Raw genomic sequence first — 17,945 nt, forward strand, 5'->3', positions numbered from 1 at the left:
GGCTGGGATAAGAAGAAGGCGCAAACACCAGAAGGAAAAGCTAGTAGTTTATATAGATAGATATATAGATATATAGATATTGATATATATTGTGTTTACATAGTCCACAAGTTAAATGCAGGTATCCATAAGAAGAGCATTAACAATAAAAATACAATCTGTGTGTAGCCAAGTACAGAGACTTAAAATGGTAAAACAGCAAAAAGGATCTCACAAAAGTACAAATATACAGTACAAATTGATTTATTTAAAACAGTTACAAAAAAGCACAACAAAATAGAGATTATCCTTAGAATTATTAATGCTTTGTTAAAGATCAGGTAGGATTAGAGGGTAAGAAGTGGTACTGGGTGGGGGGAGCACCTGACTAGTTCTAAGGCTTTAGATACAATGCAGTTGATTACATATTAATTCAGCCATTACATACTGGGGATAGTAGTTGGGGGATCAGTAATTTATCTACAGGGAACTCCTACACAAATCAGATCCATCCAGACCTCCCCAGTGCAGTCCTTCTTTATTCCTCAGGACCCTAAAGCCACCCGATGACAACATTCCCACTTTCCTTTCTCCACCCCATTCCCTATCCATATATTCTTCCCTCCCCTAAGGTGCTGTGCAAGCTGAGAGCAGCCCGCTCTCTGCAGCTGGAACTTATACTGTTTTGGCTACAGGGATCCTGTGTGTGACTAGGAAGGTTGTAGGGGACAGCCTTATTTTAATACTTCAAGTTTGCCACGAGTACAGTCAGTCTCTTCCCAGCACAACCTATATTCTTTCGAGTGTGAGTATCAAGCAAACGAGGGATGGACCCTGCCTTCAGCAATCCCAGCAATGCACTAACCACTCACAGCTCACAACTACGTGCAAACTCCCTGTCCAGGGAGTGCGTGTAAAACCACGGTATGACCAGCTCACTCTGTGAAGAACCTCAGTCCCCGTGACAGTCATAAAGACAGAAACAAATGCTTGCAAGTTTGACAATAGGTAAAGGCACATGGGCTGCTGTCATACACACTGCGGACAGGAACCCAATTTGAGGCCATCTTCACTGCTGGGCATTTGCAGTAGAATGGCTTTGGGATCACACAGACTTTGAGTTTGCAACCTACCGGGGGAGGATCTAGGCTTAACAGAAGAACTAATAAAGAAACCTTAGTGTGAAAAGTGCATTTATTACTACTGTTCCTGCTGGGGAGGCTCAGCAGGGCAAACCGCACCACCTCTCCTCCTTCCACCCCAGGCACTGTGCATAGTCTGCAGGTAAGGAGAGAGTGCAGTCGACTCTAGCATCTCGAGGGTCAGCATCATCTGAGGCCCAGATCCGGTTTCTGGCCCAAAGACGGACCCTAGAGTTGAAAGAGCAACTGATAGCTGCAAAGACCCAGATGCTTATTTTATTATTGCATAATGTGGGAAGCCCTCCCGAGCCCAGGGAAGCTGGACAGTGAAGGCTTCCCAGCAAAAAGGGCTAATAGGTTCCTGGTCAACATCCAACCTTGCACAGTCCAGCTCTTCAACTGTAGTGTACACTTCTTCCCATCTGGAAAGTATTGTAGCTTCGGTGTGGTTTAGTAAACTCAGCCCTAGGAGGCCAGCAGTCTCCCTAAAACTTGGCCTCTACCCAACTTACTTGCTCTTAAGACTGTGACCTCATCTCCATGGCCAGTTCGGTTAATCAGGTATCTTTACTCCCAAGGACCCAGGCCCTTTCCCAGTCAGCTCATGTCCACCCTTCATCTCCAGTGTGATCATTCAATTCTCCAATGTGCCTGCGTGTTGCAGGTTTAAATCATACCACCCTGTTTCTCTCCTATGATGTCCACTGGTAAAAATAAAACTAAACCCCACCAAGGGGCTATTTCGGTCAAACTTCAAACCCTCTTCAGTCCCAGAATCCATGTAACTGGAGCCAGATGACCCTAGCCCTACCACGCTGACAAAAGCCCTATCCCAGTTCCCCGTCATTTATTTTTAAAAACAGGATTTAAGATACCACAAAGGAAAGCAGTTAATACATAGAAAACGCCCACTAATAAGACCTGTTTGCTTCTCCCTCAAGACAGGTGTTTGGAGCCTCAGGACTCCTGACAAGCACTGAAGCCACATCCCTTTGGATTCACCAGCCCACCAGCAGCATTTCATACTATCCCTATTCAATATGACTTTGCTATAAAATAACACTTGCACAGTTAAGAATGGACAGGAAGCCTGGATTTCTTCTATATGGTCAGACATGGAGGGAGAGGGAGCTATAAAGGGTAGCAGGCAGGACAGTGAACAGACAGCAGCAGTGGCAAAGCAGCACAAGAGCAAAGCCCTTGGTGTTATGACCAACTGGGACCAAGACTGTAGAAGGGTCAGACCAGATCTGCTAGGGCCCCTCCCCCAGGGTGTAAGTCTTCAGCTCTGAATTCCCTTCCCCCATGCCACCACCTTCCATGCCTCCCCCCAACCATGTCCACCATGTACATCTTGATAGGAACAATGACCCAACACTTGGCTATATTACCCATCCTTTACCTGATCTCTACTCCCCAACTGATACAGGCATTCCTGGTCAGTGCGGCTTAACAGTCCTCCTCTCTAGTTCCTCCTTTCTATTCCTCAATTCTGGGAATTTCCTACCACTGACAAGGGAGTGGCTCTGGCCTTCTTCAAATGCCTTTTCCCAAAAAGCTGACAGCTTCCCACTAAAATGTTCACTATCTCAATACCACTCTTCGGTCTCTTGCCAACTTATGAAATTCCTTAAGGAAGAACAGACCACCACAGGCTCCTCTTAGTTCTCATACCTAGAAGAAAAGATGGAACCGGAGGTAAAAGATAAGCGGAATGCCACAGCTCTGACCAAGATTTAGAGCAGAGAGCTTCTTTTCCTGGGAGCCCATACTTTACAAAAGACACCTCTGTAGCTTAGCAAATCGAGTATTAAGATGTTACATACACATGGCATGGTACTAGAAGAGCTGGTGATACTCCTTCACGGGCAAGAGACAGAAGGGGAACAGCAGCAGAAAGGTCAGGGCCCAACCTGCCAATGTGCACAAGATGTTCTCTTTCCAGGATTAAGTGGAAATTACCAGGCTGAGAAGTGGAGGGTCACTTGGTTTAAACTACTGTCTGGTTGGACATGGGCTTGCTCCCATCAGGAGGAAGCTCAACTGGTGTCCTTGATGGACAATTCTTGAATGTCTACTGTGTGCATGCCACTGTATTCAGTTGGTGGGCCTTCCTATGAGGAAGGAGATTTCTGAGAAACCTGTGCATACAATAATCCCTAGGAATGAGCTGATCACAGAACAGGCAGAGATGAGGTCTTCTCCCAAGGGCTATCGTCTGAGAGAATTCCTCAAAGACTTAGCCCCACAGGCCCCCTCGGTAGGAAACAAGCCAGAGAAAGCAGCATTCAGAGAAAATGGGGGACAGAGCAGGGAAAGGTGAGGATCCCAAACGCATACAAGGTTGAGTGTTCACCAGAGTTGGTGTTTGGTTCTGAGGTGACCCAGAGACTGAAGTACTCACAGTCAGGTCAGCAGCTTCCTTTGGATGGGCCTCTGAAACCTGACTGACTGCTCTCTAGGAATGAAACAGTGGTGTGTAGGGCTTGTAGCAAACAAGCCGTCTCAGTCACTTTGTTCCCCCAGGAGAACAACCTTTAGCACCTGAACACTAAGAATGACTCCATTCTCAGAACTCCCCCTCCCCCCAGGAGGTAGGTAAGATTATTTATCCCCATTTGGCAGCTGGGGAGGAAGTGAAAGAGCGAGAGGTCACAAGACTTGCCTGAAGTCCTTGACAGAGTAGAGATCAGACCTCAGAGGTTTGGGACTCCTGATGACAGGCAAGGCCTCGGTTAGTCCACGTACATTTCTGAACGAAATGCCAGGATCATACACTGAGAGAAGCCTCATCAGAGAGCGGGGTGGACGATACCCTGAGTTGCTTCAAGAGTCTGAAGACCCCTGAAAAACAAACAAAAAACCCACCCACCCACCTGAAGGCTGGTGGGGGAGCCTAATTCTCAATACCCAGTGGAAACCCACAGTCCAAGCTGATGCTAAAAGTTGTGAAGAAAATGTGGACTTAAGACACAAGGCGGGGTGGGGGGGGCAAATGCAACTAAGATTGAGAATGCTCTTTGCAGAGGAACGCTCACCACAAAATGAGACCTAGGAGACTTCGGGTACTGGAAACTGACTATCCCAGAACCTTCGAGCTGGCTGTGGGAGGGGATGGCTCGCAGAAGCCTGAATGCTGACGGAAGGGGGAATACGATGGGAGGGGCTGTGTAAAAACACCAGGATGGGCACTGCCCAGCCAGGGGTATTTGCCCTGACCCAGGGCACAGTTCCCTTCTTGTTTCTCTACCAAGCTGTTCAGCTGCAGAAGAGGAGGGGACATGATTATGAGTTTTGAAAAACAGGGAATATAACTGAAGAGGAAATCATAGAGACCCCCTCCACACCAAACACTAGAGGTCTTGGTCAGAGTGGACAAAAACGGTTTTGCAGAAGGGGAAAGGCAGTGCAGCTACAAATCAGGCCCAGGTCAAGACACCATGCAGAGGACAGGGCAGCAGAAGGGTTGGGGCAGCGCAGGCACTTAGGCACAACATAGACAGAGGAGGAGAGTAGGGGACTGGGGACAAAGGTCCACTGGTTCTTTCAAAAGTCACCATTACCAACTAGAAATTCAGTACGATTTCGAAGTAGGTCTGGCATGCTGGGTACAAGGAGCTCTGTTAGGTCAGCTACCTTTCCAGAAGCCCTGCCTAGAGCCCGGTCACCTGGCCATCCCGTCTTTCTCCCAAAGTCCCCTAACTGGGTCCCTGCCAAAGTAGTACTTCACTCTGAACCCTGGAGGGGCTTCTCTTTCTTCTGGTGCTAGAAGCTTTGGGGGAGGAACAGTGGGGGGATGGAAAGGGCTGAAGCACAGGATCAAGCCGAGTCCCGCAGAGGAGCGCTCCTCCCCCACAAACCCACAGACATCTGTAACAAAATCACCCTTTAAAGTGCACAGCTCTCGAAAGAAGAGTTCTGGGTGGGAACCCTCTTAATCCTGATCATGGGGCTTCCTCCCCTCCCACCACAAAAAAGAAAGGAAAAAACTTCCGACAGTTGAACTGCTACTATAAGCTGTGGATCATCATTTTTGGCTCTTTCTTTGCTCCCTCCCTCTGCCACCTGCCCCCAAAGCCCGACCTTCCCCTTGCAGGAGCTAGGGATGGGGAGGAAAGAACAGGGGGGCCCTGATATTTGGAATGTTTCTTATCGTGTGTGCACCCCCATCCTTCCTTAGCTCAGGCCTGCTGCTCCCCATCACAGCACCCTCTGGGGCTGCCCTGAAAGGATGCCACGGGGTAATAAGCAACAGACCCTGCCTTGGGAGGCTGCCTTCATGCCTCCTCTTTCCCCCCAATCTCACTGCCAAGAGAGCCATTCCCTGCTCGGCATGTGCAAATCCTCTGCCTGCTCACGCTGAGGCCCAGCTCTGGGGGAAAGCCCCAGTCCTGGTCTGGGAGAGAGGTTCATTTTCCTGCATTGGAACGCCCTTCGATGGACAGCTTTACCTCCTGCGGAATGAAAGAGGGACAGAGCAGCGCAGCCCGTGCCTCCTCCCCTTGCATGCTGTATCTTTGGAAGCTTGGGGCTGGCCAGCAGGCCTGAGCACCAGGCTCCGGCTGTGAGGGCTCTACCATTTGGGGGCCCTCACCTGGCGGCTGGCTCTTCCCCTCACTGTCACATTGCTCTCTGGGTCCCAAGACTGTCCTCTCAGGCCTTTCTCGGGGGGGACCCAGCTGGCCTGGGGGAGCACAGCTAGCCTGAGAAACTGAGTTACTGTTCAAGCTCTGTAAACTGATAGAGATGCAGACATCTCCCACCTGCAGCCGATGGCAGGGCAAAGAGAAGAGCTGTGCAGTCCGCCCAGGGCTGCAGGACGACCAGCCCTGGCCATACACAAAGAAGGGGTGCTCGGGGGGCACCTCGATGCTCACTTTGCTCTGCTGCTCACCAACCACGAAATGCAGCATGACAAATCCAGGCCACTGGCTCTCCTGAATGTCCACGACCGTGCTAGAGTCAATCTTCAGCCCCCCGCTCACTTCGGCACTGCGCACAAAGTCCTGGGTCTGGAGGTCCTCCACCCGCTTCAGCTCCCCTGTAGCCAGCTGGATGATGGCGCCTTTCATGAAATGGGAGGGCAAGTGGGAGGAGGTAATGGGGGGTGGCGTTGGCTCCTTATCTGGGAAGGTGGCTCTGGCCTGCATGTCCAAACTTGATGCCACCAGGATCTCCGAGCCCACGGGCAGCAGACCTGGGTCAGTTCCAGTGGGCACCAGGTTGCCATTGGCTACAACCATTGCTTTGGGTAAAGGTCTATGTTTCACCGGTTCCTGATGGGATTGAGGGTAGAACCCTCGGGCCTGATTTTTCTCGGCCATCTCTGCTGGGTTCCTGGCTGACCCTCGCCCCTCACCCTGATGGTCAGGGGTATGATGCGACAAGTTGAGGGGGCTGGGCTCATCCTTCCTCTGAGCTGTCACCACACGATAGTCCTGAGAAGCTAAAGCGCCAACCACCCGCTGGACCTCGAGGTCGGTGTCTGGGGTCCCTCGGTGTGTCGGCACTGCCACCTCCACCCGTGCAGTCTGAGAACCTGAAAACAACTGTCCATCCACCACACATTCTACCACTGGCATCAGTCCCTGGCCTTCACTCCTGCTGTTGGGGGAGTCGAGGGCTTCGCTTTCCCGTCTTACTAAATTTCGTTCTCGCTGTCTCTGTCCGTTGGCAGCGGCTGCTTCCAGAGCAGACTGGCCCTCCTGAGGGGTAAGAAGTGGGCTGGCACCTGCTGGAGGGGTTTCATGCAAAGTGTACCCAGCAGGTAGCCTGGACATCTGATAATAAATGGGCATCCGGCCTGGAGCAAGGTCCAGCGGCTGAGTACTCGAGTGATGTGGCAACTGCCCAGGTGGGGAGGCGGCAGAAGGGGCTTTGCTGAATGAGTGGGCCGGGGATGAAGCCGCGGGAGGCGGGGTGGCTCCTTCTGCCAGGAGTGAGGCATATGGCACAAAGTGTGGAAGGTGAGAAGTGGCGAGGTTGGCAGAAGGAGAGAGGAGGGGGCCCGGGAGGAAATTAGGTGGCACAGCATAGGGAAGGCTATAAGGAGACCCGATGAACTGCAGAGAGGTGGACGGGAGCTGAGCATAGTGGATTGGGGGATAATGGATTCCTGGATGTTGAATCAGTGAAGACGCTACATTAAATGTGGGGGGCAAGGGGCTCATGTTCACCACAGATGGGAGACCAGTTGGGGAGAAGGTAGCAGGTGGCACAGCCACCTTATACAGCATACCATACTGGTCCACCGTCAGACCAGTGATGGCCTCAGCTCCATCACCCCCCAGACTGACTCTGGCTCCTGCCTGGCTCTGCCCGGCCACCACAACCCCTCGGGACCACTCAGAGGCATCACTGGAGGGTGTGTGGTTAGTTGAGCAGCTGGTAGTTCTCCCCATATCCTCGCTGGTCACGGGGAGGTCTCGTTTCTTTGGTGGAAGGCATTCCTGACTCCTCTCATGAACAGGTTTCATATTGCTTTATGGTGTTCCCGGAGCCTGGAAGGGGTCGGCTTGCTCCTTGGGGCATCAGAAGGGGCTTCTCTGTGGCTCCCCTGCACCCCTCTCTGCTGCTGGCTGGGGCGCCCACATCTGCTAGGGAACAAATCAGAAGCAAAGAAAAGTAACCTAGGGGCCAACCAAGTCAAAAGAAGTAGCAGAAACTGTGCCCACAGAGGACGGTGTAACGAAGGGGACTGCTGGGAAAAAAAGGCATGATAAAGGGGCAAGCAAGCATGCTCCCCTCCCCTCATTCATCCAGCCCAGGACATGAAAGAAACAGCCGAGGAAACCAGAGAGAGCTACAGGAACAATCATTCAACAATTCGTAAACAACCTGTGAGCTCTACAACCCCAGAGAGACCAACAGCTTCATGCTCAGGTGTGCCACTGATGGGGACCTTGACTCTTCCCAGCCTTCTCCCCAAAGAGATTTGACCACATGGTTGTTGCCGCTGGTTCTTTTTCCTAAGCTTCTCCTTTTGTCACCAAAGATTACCATGCTATCTTCTTTCCAACATATGACCTCAACCTCACTTCCTTTCCCCAGCCCAGTTTGGGTTGTGATCTAACCTTTCCCCATCCCCCCATCCCCGGCCTGGTTCAACTCTCATCCTCCTTTGCTTCCTATCACCACTACCTCAAAGACCCAAGTGCCACTGAAAAAAAAGCATCTTCTGTGCTCCATGAAATACTACATTCAAACTTGGGCCCTATGGCAAGTGACTGTACTAGTGTGTTCTATAATGTATTTGTTTCTGCTCTTCCCTAAACAGCAACAAAACTCTTCTGACCACATATAGACTTCCTCCCCCCGCCCACGTCTAGAAAAACTTCTTTTCTTCTCAGTAACCATCTTCAGTGTACTTTCTTCATTCATTCTCTTTCTTTTTTCTGTGTGTTTTCTTTTGCCAGTGGCTCTTTTTCCACTGTAGGTCTGCTCTAGGTACCACTTCCTAAATTCTTGTCCCATTCCTCCAAACCTGTCTAGGTCTCTATTACTCATAAGAAAGTTCTCTCCCCCTTTTCTCTTGCTGTCACATGTGTTTGTCCCTTGTCATAAAGTACCCTTTTGGTCCAAACATTTCAATGCATGAACTTTGTCACCTATTTCTTCCAATCAAGGCTCCAGTTCTTTAGATCTGGATGTTACACTGCTCTGTTTTTCCACTGATGTATCCCAGTGTTTCTTCTGGCAACAAGGTATCCAAATTTCCCTCTATTACCTGAGCTTCCAGTAGTGCCTCTGAGCAGCTGTAGTAAGAAGCAGTGTCCTCCCCGCTGCCTTGGGAGCCTAGAAGACAGAAATAGGAATAACGTAAGCAGGGGTCCAGCCTCTCGCTTCCCCAGGGTCATCAAGGTAATTCTAAAGCCACAAAAACATTAAAGTCCATGAGTCCCTGCCTCATGCTCTGCTCCAGAGGTAACAGCACATTTATCAAGTTTCTAGGCATTTGAATAGAGAAAAGGCTATCTCTCAAGCTCTAATTTGTGGAAGGACATCCCTGAAAAAATTTTTTCAAGGTGTGTCAAGTTTCACTGTTTTCCTGAATGTTTTATGCTTCATTCTCTACCTGTACTTATTCCCCAAAGGTTAAATTTACCACTAATCCCAATTTCAGGTAAATGTGCAACTAAAAATGTAAGATTCAACATTATTCCCATGTGAACAACGGGAAGCTGGAAAAATCACCTGCACGAATTTCACCTTTATTCAGGGCTGAAGAAAACAGAGATGCCAGGGTGCCTGGTTGGGTTCAGTCGTTAAGCATCTGCCTTCAACTCAGGTCATGATCCCAGGGTCCTGGGATCAAGCTCCACATCGGGCTCCCTGCTCAACAGGAAGCCTGCTTCTCCCTCTCCCACTCCCCCTGCTTGTATTCCCTCTCTTGCTGTCTCTCTCTGTGAAATAAATAAATAAAATCTTCACTGAAAAATACAGATGTGGAGGTTATTTAAATGAAAAAAGTGCCACTAGAGGAAAAAGAACACTTATTTATGTTTCTGGGGCAGAAAAAGAGGTCAAGGGGGAGTCACTCAAGGGGAAGCCTTATTAACAGATTTTCAGGATAGAAGAAATAGAAGCCTGTGTGTCAAATTTTCTGAGTGACAACTTTGTACCAAGTGTTGAATCAGGTGTGACAGAAAATGCAAACACTGCCTGGGTCCTGGTAGCTATTAACAATGGGGAAAAAAGTTCACATTAAAGTATCAATATCTGGGGGCACCTGGGTGGCTCAGTGGGTTAAGCCACTGCCTTCGGCTCAGGTCATGATCTCAGGGTCCCGGGATCGAGTCCCGCATCGGGCTCTCTGCTCAGCAGGGAGCCTGCTTCCTCCCCTCTCTCTCTCTCTCTCTGCCTGCCTCTCTGCCTACTTGTGATCTCTCTCTGTCAAATAAATAAATAAAATCTTTAAAAAAATAAAAATAAAGTATCAATATCTGAATCTACACATGTCAGTAACATCAAGCAGTGAAGAAAACAGCTGTAATCTCTGACAACAGATAAAGCAGTACTGACCAGTACTCTGAGAAACTATCCATTGTTCTGTCCAAGTCCTACAGAACTGCAAGCCTCTAACCAATCTGAAGCAACATTTATCTCTTAAGACAGGCAAGGTGTGTATGTACAAGAAAAGGTGATGAGATAGGAAAACAAGGGGGAAAGAAAAATTCTCAGTTCCACAAACACAAATTACACAGGGGGCACGGGTCTTGCATCCCTTCTTCACCAGCAGTTCGAAAAAACAATTAGCCTTCTCTCTCATTCGCAACAGAAATTAGGGTCACATCTCCAATCCCTGAATGATCTTTGCTTCCTGCAATTAAAACCTTAAGGGAAATCTGCCTCTAGGTTAGCCAAACACGGCTGGATAAAAAAGGCAAGAGGTCTGAAGGAATGACAACAAAGAGCCAAGTCTGTGCACCAGGTTCCAACAACGCAAAACACATTTCGGAATCTGAAATCTCGGCCTCAGGAGGGGCTCGATGAAGACTTCTCAGAAGGAAGATGCAGCTTGTGACCCCAACCGAGCTGGCGGGGAAGGGAGTCTATTCCGGTGAGCTGCCAACGCTGCTAGTGAGAGCCCAGAATCAAGAGAATGAGCCCAAAATTCGGTGAGGGCGAGAAGTACGCCCGCCAGAAATGAGTGGAGCTTGAAGAGACTGTGGGTTATGGCTTCCAGTGATCCTGCAATCCTTGCTTCAACAAGGGTAGGGCCCGAAATCGGGAATTTAACGTTTAGGGGGTGGGGAGTCGATCCTTGAAGCAGAGGGACAGGGACAAGGCCCCGCAGGCGATGCTTCCTTGTTTGGGGGCCCCTTCCCGCCCCCAAAGACTCGGACACCCCGGCCCGCGGGGACACAGCCGCGGGGGTGCCGGGACCTGAGGCCGCCTTCTGGGCCGGGCCGGAGAAAAGCGCGCGGGACTCGAGGCGCGGCCTCTTTTGCTCTCCGGGTCCGCGGTTCTCGGGCCCCGGTCCGGCGGGGCAATGGGCTCCAGGGGGCCACTTCCTCCTAAGCTCCGAGCCCAGGCCTGCCTGGCCTCAGTGAGGCCGGTCCAGCGGCCCCCACGTCCGGAGACACTCACCGGCCCATCTCACGGCGCTCCTTGGGCTCCTCCCGCTCGTCCCGGAGCCGCCGCGACCGCGGCCGCCGCCATCCCCGGCCCCGGAGCCGCCCCACACCCAGCGCCCCCCCAGCCGGGCGCCCGGAGATGGCGTCAAGTGCGTTCCGCCCCCGTCGCGGACAGATGGCGTCACGACCCAGGCCCAAGAGCGACGCCCAGGAGTCCCTGGGAAGGGAGGGAGACGGCCCTTAGCCCCTCGCCCCTTGGCCCCAGCGCCCCCGTGGTAGGAAAACGGTCTCCTCCCCACGGGAAACAGGGTCACGTGAAAAAGGTTGGGGCGTCTCTCACGCTCTGACCCCACCATGACCCCTGCATTCTCTCTACGCCTGTAAATTCTGGGGGTTCCCGGACAGCCCTGGGGCGTGGCCAGCTGAGACCCTCATTTCCTGGACTTTCGAGGCCTGACAGGTGAAGCCTCCTCCTGGGAACCTCGGGGAACCCCGAGGCGACCTCTGTCCAGGAGAGTAAGAAGATGCCCCTGGAGACCCAGAGTGGGGATGGGGGAGCCTCTTTGAGTTGAGAAATGGCTTTGACAGGGATGAGAATGGACGGGATCCAGGATCTAGGAGGTGAACCAAGTAGTGGGAACTTGAGGAATGATAGGAGGGGCTTCAGTACAGTGGGAAGAGGCCTTGACTACTCGGTCAAATATTAGGTCACCATTCATTGCTAATTAACTAGTCACCATCATAGTAACATGAACATCTGATTAACGATAAGTGAACAAGTGAACACCAGTCAAATTCGTGGTTTGATTGAAACCATGTAAAAAAAAGTTCAGCATACAGACAGAAACAAACTAAACTGAGGAAAAAATAAGTTTAACTATTAGAGAGATTGAATCTGAGTGGGTTTTTCCCCCTTTCAGTTTCTGCAAACTCTGTTCACTAAATAACAATTGATTTTTGTTTGATTTTAAAGATACTGGCTGGGCTCTGGTCCCTGCTCTGTAGCTATCGGACCTTGGGAAAATCGTTTTACTACTTTAGATTTAGGTTTCTGCTTCTGCAAAATGAAGAGCTTAAATTAGATGAAGGGATGGGAGTAAAATGTAGATTAAAAGAGCTCTTTATAACCATTTTAAGTGAAAATATAAGCAAATATGTACAGTATGAAATCATGTATTTAATGAAAAGACATTTATGAATCTGTACAGAAAAGGAATGGAAGGCTATGTAACAGCTAGTTAACACTGGTTATCTCTGGAGAGGAAAGGAGCCTTGATTGGCGACCAAAAGATACAAAAGGGACTTATTGTTTGGATTTCGTATGAAAATATTACCTTAGAAATATTAAGATGAGTAAGTTAAAATACAAGTAAAGTTTATGTTCTCTAAGATTCTTTCTAGGGTATCAATAGACCTCAATTTTGGTATTTTCTCACCTGGATGGGCACAAATATCATCAAAATCACTGAATGCTGCCACACACATGCCTTGCACCAGTGGGTGAAACACTGAAGCTACTGATCTGTAACCATCTAATTAGTATTAGTCATGACAGTCATTTTCTCCCTCAGTTTGGCCAAGAAGGAAGTCCTGTGGTTACTCAGTGATTCCGTTTTAGCACTAACTGGAATTCTGGCTTCTAATTCAATACTTAGCTCACTAAATTGGCATTAGAACTACCAAGATTTTTTTTAAAAACTGCCAGGATAGACAAACAAGCCTATACTATCTATCTATTTATTTAATTTTAAAGATTTTATTTATTTATTTGCAGAGAGAGAGAGCACAAGCAGGGGGAAGAGGAAAGGAGGAAGCTGGCTCCCCACTGAGCAGGGAGCTGATACAGAACTTAATCCTAGGACCCTGGGACCATGACCTGAGCTAAAGGTAGATGCTTAACCGACTGAGCCATCCTATGCTCTTTTTTTTTTTTTTTTTAATCGGAGTGATATACATACTGCTTGCTGTCTTTGCCAATTGTTTCCATACCGATAAATTCAAATCAATATAAAACAATCTGCCAAGATAGAGACCCTTTGGATCATACAGGTGTATTCAAGGATAACCATTTCCTCCTAGATTAAGGTATACTCTCAGAGAGTTGGTGTTTCAGACATAATTGAGAGAGCAGACACAGGCAGATGCAAGCAAAAAGAATTTTTTGGCTACCAGCCGTTAACATGATTACATAGCGCAAAGGCGTGTTTGTTTTAAAGACAAAACAAACAAAAAACCCCAAAAAAACAGAATGTTCTGATTGGTGAGACACAGGTGATTCCTGGTTTGGTGTGGCAGTCCCAAAAGAGTGGGTCATATCTCTGCTGTATTCTCTTCTAGAACTCTACTCCAAGCAATCCTCATGTCTTTGTACATATTGACAGTAGGAAGCTCCATAGTGACAGTTTGATAGGAGTATTAGTAATAAGTAAACTAACATGTTTTCGGATTTAAGACGCTAAAATAAGGGGGCGCCTGGGTGGCTCAGTGGGTTAAGCCTCTGCCTTTGGCTCAGGTAATGATACCAGGGTCCTGGGATCGAGCCCTGCATCAGGCTCTCTGCTCAGCGGGGAGCCTGCTTCCTCCTCTCTCTGCCTGCCTCTCTGCCTACTTGTGATCTCTCTGTCCAATAAATAAATAAAATCTTTAAAAAAAAAAGACTCTAAAATAACAAGAAATTCCCTCATTCCCCCCAAAATCTGTATCATTCTCTGGAATCTGGATAATTCCCTATATCAGTTATTTATAGTAAGTAAACTCAGGGTCTTATTCACTGTAACTGACTCAATGAATAGTTGTTGAATGAAATTTCACAAATATATCTCAAACTGCAAGACTCTCCATGATGATTTTTTTGCTCCCATTTCCTCATTTCTACTCTTACCTGGTTTTGCCTATTTGTTACCTGTTTTCAGTCTCTGTCATCTGAAAGCCCTTCATTTTCTTACACCAAATTTGTTTGTTTAATTTGCACAGAGTTTTACGAACTGATGTAGTGAAAGGAGATTTGTTGGGGTTTTTATTTTCATTAGAAAAAAATTTCCCTGCTCCATAAAAGGAGATTTTTAAAGGTATTTGAGACATTTGGGAACTGAAAAGTTGCAAGTCAATCTGTTTTGTCTACCTCTGCTCTTTCCTTGGATTCCCACTGAATTCCTTTGATGTGTGTAGAATGAATTTGTGTGATGGGAGATTTTTAGCTACTCTGTTGAGAGGAAAACAACAATGACCACAAAACCCTGCTGGGCTGGTTCTTCTTCTCCCTAAACAGGCACAAGTTTCAGACCAGCTCTCTGTGTTGCCTAGTTCCTCGTTGGTGATTTTTCTACACCTGTCGTACAGGCAGGGGCTATTCAGACAACTACCCCAACTCTTTTTCAATGTTACAGGATCAAACCAGAGAGAAGAGCTGGTAATTTGGGAAACTATGTGTGTCATAACAAGAGAAATAGGTTTTTTTTTTTTTTCATACTGTCAGTCTCTTCGCTTGTATTGCTCAGCATGTAAATGTGTCATTGTAGGGAAGAACTTTATCTTTGAATTCCGATGGCAGAAACAACAATCTCAAGTGTAGGTTGAAGTTCTAGAAATACTTGGCAGATTTAGCTTCCCCAAGACATGTGTTGGTGCCTGGTATTAGATGATTTTTCAAAAGCTTTTCTAGATGCCCAAATGTAGAAATGTGCCATTTTCAAGCTTCTGTTTTGTCTGTCTTCTCTGAACAATGCTGTGTCCTTATTTCCACATGCTTTTAATGTTATATACCCTCTCAAGATTCCAATGGGGATTTCCCTTTCAAATTCATTAATATTTTATTTACAAGGAGGTCTTGGAATTTCTCTGTAAGTGACTAATACATCCTTTGGGGAAGGGAATCTTGATCTGCTGTTTGCTTCCTCAGACACTTGCCAAAGGCTTTCATTTTTATCAGAAACTTCCTGCACAACTCTGAAAATTTGCAGTCAGAACACTGACAATTGAAATAAACCAAAGGAAACCTAACCCTTACTTGAATTGTAAGAGTCCTATCTGGGGAGTTGGGCCACAGAGAAGGCGTACATTTAGACTGTTGCTCAGCAGACAGGAATTCCTTACAGGAGCCTACTGAATGAATAAAGTAGATGTGGAAAAATTAATGCCCCATAACACTGATAACTCTTCCTCTGTGAAACTGGCTCGGCAAGGTGATTTGTGAGCTGCTGTGCCTTGTGGTGGAATCATGTTCATCTCTGAACATGAACATCTTCCAAGGCAATCGCCCTTCAGGTCAACTTTCTACTGGTTGTCAGTAGCCTGAAACTCCTGGAAAAAAGGAAAAGTGAGTGAACAGTTCAGACAGCACAACAAGCTGCTTCTCATCACTGAGCACTGCCCTCCCACACCCCATAGATCTCCTGAGATGTTACTTAGCAATTCTGGAATTCAAAGGAATGTGGCTGACTTGTGGGAATGATGATTATAGCGATCAAATCACTTAAAACTTTGCAAAGACTGTTCTGTATCTTGATGGTATCGGTACCAGTATTTTAGTTTTGCAAGATGTAATCCCTGCATGAAACTAAGTAAAGGGTACTCTGGATCTTTATTACTACTCACAAACTGCGCGTCAATCTATGATGATCGCAAAATAAGAAGTTTAATTTAAGAAAAAAATTTCCAAAGATTTCAAATGAAAAACAATGTCCAGAATCCTGGACTCTTCTTCATCAAAGTAGAGAACTTTATCTAGTCAAGCCGTTTCAAATGTGCAGGTGCTATTAAGTTTGAGCTGAAGGGGGAATTATTCTGGAAGGGCTTCCTTATGTTTTTTTAACACGCCAAAAAAGAAAGAAAAAAGCTATTTCTTCTGTCAGGTGACAGCTCAAGTAGTGTTAGACCCATGAGCTGGGGTAGTAGCTGACAAGTGTCGTCTTCTTTCTTTGAATCCAACTTATTTTCTGTTGCCTCTTGTTCTTTCCTCATTTCAATGGGTCACATGAACCTCAAAAAACTGCAAAAAAAAAAAAAAAACGATGATCTCTGATTATGAGGAAGGTTCAGGTAAAACAAGTTTTGCTTGTGCATGCAATTTTCTGAGTGCCCCTCAAATAGCACTATTTACTATTGAATTACTGTCATCTGTTGGTTGGTGGAGAGGAAGCTATTCCTTAAACTTCCAGATTGATTTTTGGGCATTCTTGAGACAAATAGGGGCCTAAGAAAAAATACCTTAAACAAAGAAAATTTAGGCAAGCCCAGTGGTACCCATCATTGTTACCGTGAACCATGATGATGATATTGGTGGTATACACAGAACTTGTGAATTTTCAACTGCATGCCCATGTGTCCTCTTATTTGATCCTGGCAATTCAGTGACACATATAATTATTCAAATAAATTATATCCTTTTTTTTTTTTAACAAATGATGTGTAAACTTGGAGTGCTGGAGTGATTTGAGGTAAATAAAGCAAATTAGCCCTGTCTTACCTAAACTTAGTACTCTTTAAAGGGAGACAGTTATCTTGGCTTTCTATCACTCCAGGGTTCTATTTTTTCTTTTTTTTTTTTTAAGATTTTATTTATTTATTTGACAGAGAGAGAGGTCACAAGTAAGCAGAGAGGCAGAGAAAGAGAGGGGAAGCAGGCTCCCTGCTGAGCAGAGAGCCCAATCCTGGGCTCAAACCCAGGACCCTGGGATCATGACCTGAGTGGAAGGCAGAGGCTTTAACCCACTGAGCCACCCAGGCGCCCTCCAGGGTTCTATTTTAAACACAAACTATAACCTGGGCACACAATAAGTGTTTGCCAATATTAGTAGTGATGTAACAACAATTCAGTATTTAACTGAAACAAGTCCAGTTCTACTGTAATTTCTTTTCCCTGTGACATCTAAAGCAGAGAATAGTTTCCTACTTTGGACATGGCTAAGCAGACTTTCAAGCCCTGAGCTTTGTGTTTATTTCAGATTCAAAGTAGTCTCATGTCAAGATTTGCTTGCAATGACCAGAGTAGCTCTGTTCCTGATTAGAAGGTGAGCATGGTTCGGTGAACAGATGGGTTACATAGTTAGGAGGCTCAGGTTTTCCTGATTTGTGAAATGCCTGTTTCCCCAGGCTCAGTCATCAGTTGATAAAACAAGGTGGTAAGACTTATCTCAGTGGATTGACCTGGGACAGGTTCCATTTGTTACCTCCCCAGCATGACTCAGCTTGTTCATTTTACTGTCATACTGTGGTGAAAAAGCACAGGATCTTGCAGTTTGAAGATTGGGCCTTGTTCTAATTCAGTCACTCCTAAGCATGTGACCCCTGGCAAGCCATTTAACCTCTCAGTATCTCAGTTTTCTCAGCTGTAAAATGCAAATAGCAATTTGAGCCTCACACAAGTGCACAAGTGTTGCAGGGTCAAATGGAACTGTATATATGAAAACAGTTTCTTATTTTTTTTTTTTAAAGATTGTATTTATTTATTTGACAGAGAGAAATCACAAGTAGATGGAGAGGCAGGCAGAGAGAGAGAGAGAGAGGGAAGCAGGCTCCCTGCTGAGCAGAGAGCCCGATGCGGGACTCGATCCCAGGACCCTGAGATCATGACCTGAGCCGAAGGCAGCGGCTTAACCCACTGAGCCACCCAGGCGCCCCTCTTATTTTTTTTTAAGATTCAGTTTTTAAGTAATCTTTACACCCAACATGGGGCTTGAACCCACAAACCTGAGATCAGGAGTTGCATGATCCACCAACTGACCCAACCAGGTGTCCCTGAGGACAGTTT

At 47.1% G+C, this 17,945-nt stretch overlaps 1 protein-coding gene across 2 annotated transcripts; it reads right to left on the minus strand.

Annotated features, from left to right (window-relative positions):
* Nucleotides 1-227: 227 nt before the first annotated feature.
* On the minus strand, nt 228-11,344 carry ATXN1L (ataxin 1 like). Of its 2 annotated transcripts, none has more exons than XM_004763436.3 (3): nt 11,211-11,344; nt 8,848-8,915; nt 228-7,714 (listed from the first exon to the last, which is right to left on the minus strand). In XM_004763436.3, the coding sequence occupies exon 3, from the start codon at nt 7,595-7,597 to the stop codon at nt 5,531-5,533; it is 2,067 nt and encodes a 688-aa protein (XP_004763493.1). In that variant the 5' UTR covers nt 7,598-7,714; nt 8,848-8,915; nt 11,211-11,344; the 3' UTR covers nt 228-5,530. The 2 variants fall into 2 exon arrangements, with proteins under 2 accessions (XP_004763493.1, XP_004763494.1); XM_004763437.3 differs by having other exon boundaries at nt 228-7,717.
* Between the last annotated feature and the right edge of the window lie 6,601 nt (nt 11,345-17,945).

This window comes from Mustela putorius, unplaced genomic scaffold, assembly GCF_011764305.1.
Source record: "Mustela putorius furo isolate JIRA1106 unplaced genomic scaffold, ASM1176430v1.1 tig00000174_pilon_pilon_pilon, whole genome shotgun sequence".
Taxonomy (NCBI): Eukaryota; Metazoa; Chordata; class Mammalia; order Carnivora; family Mustelidae; genus Mustela; species Mustela putorius.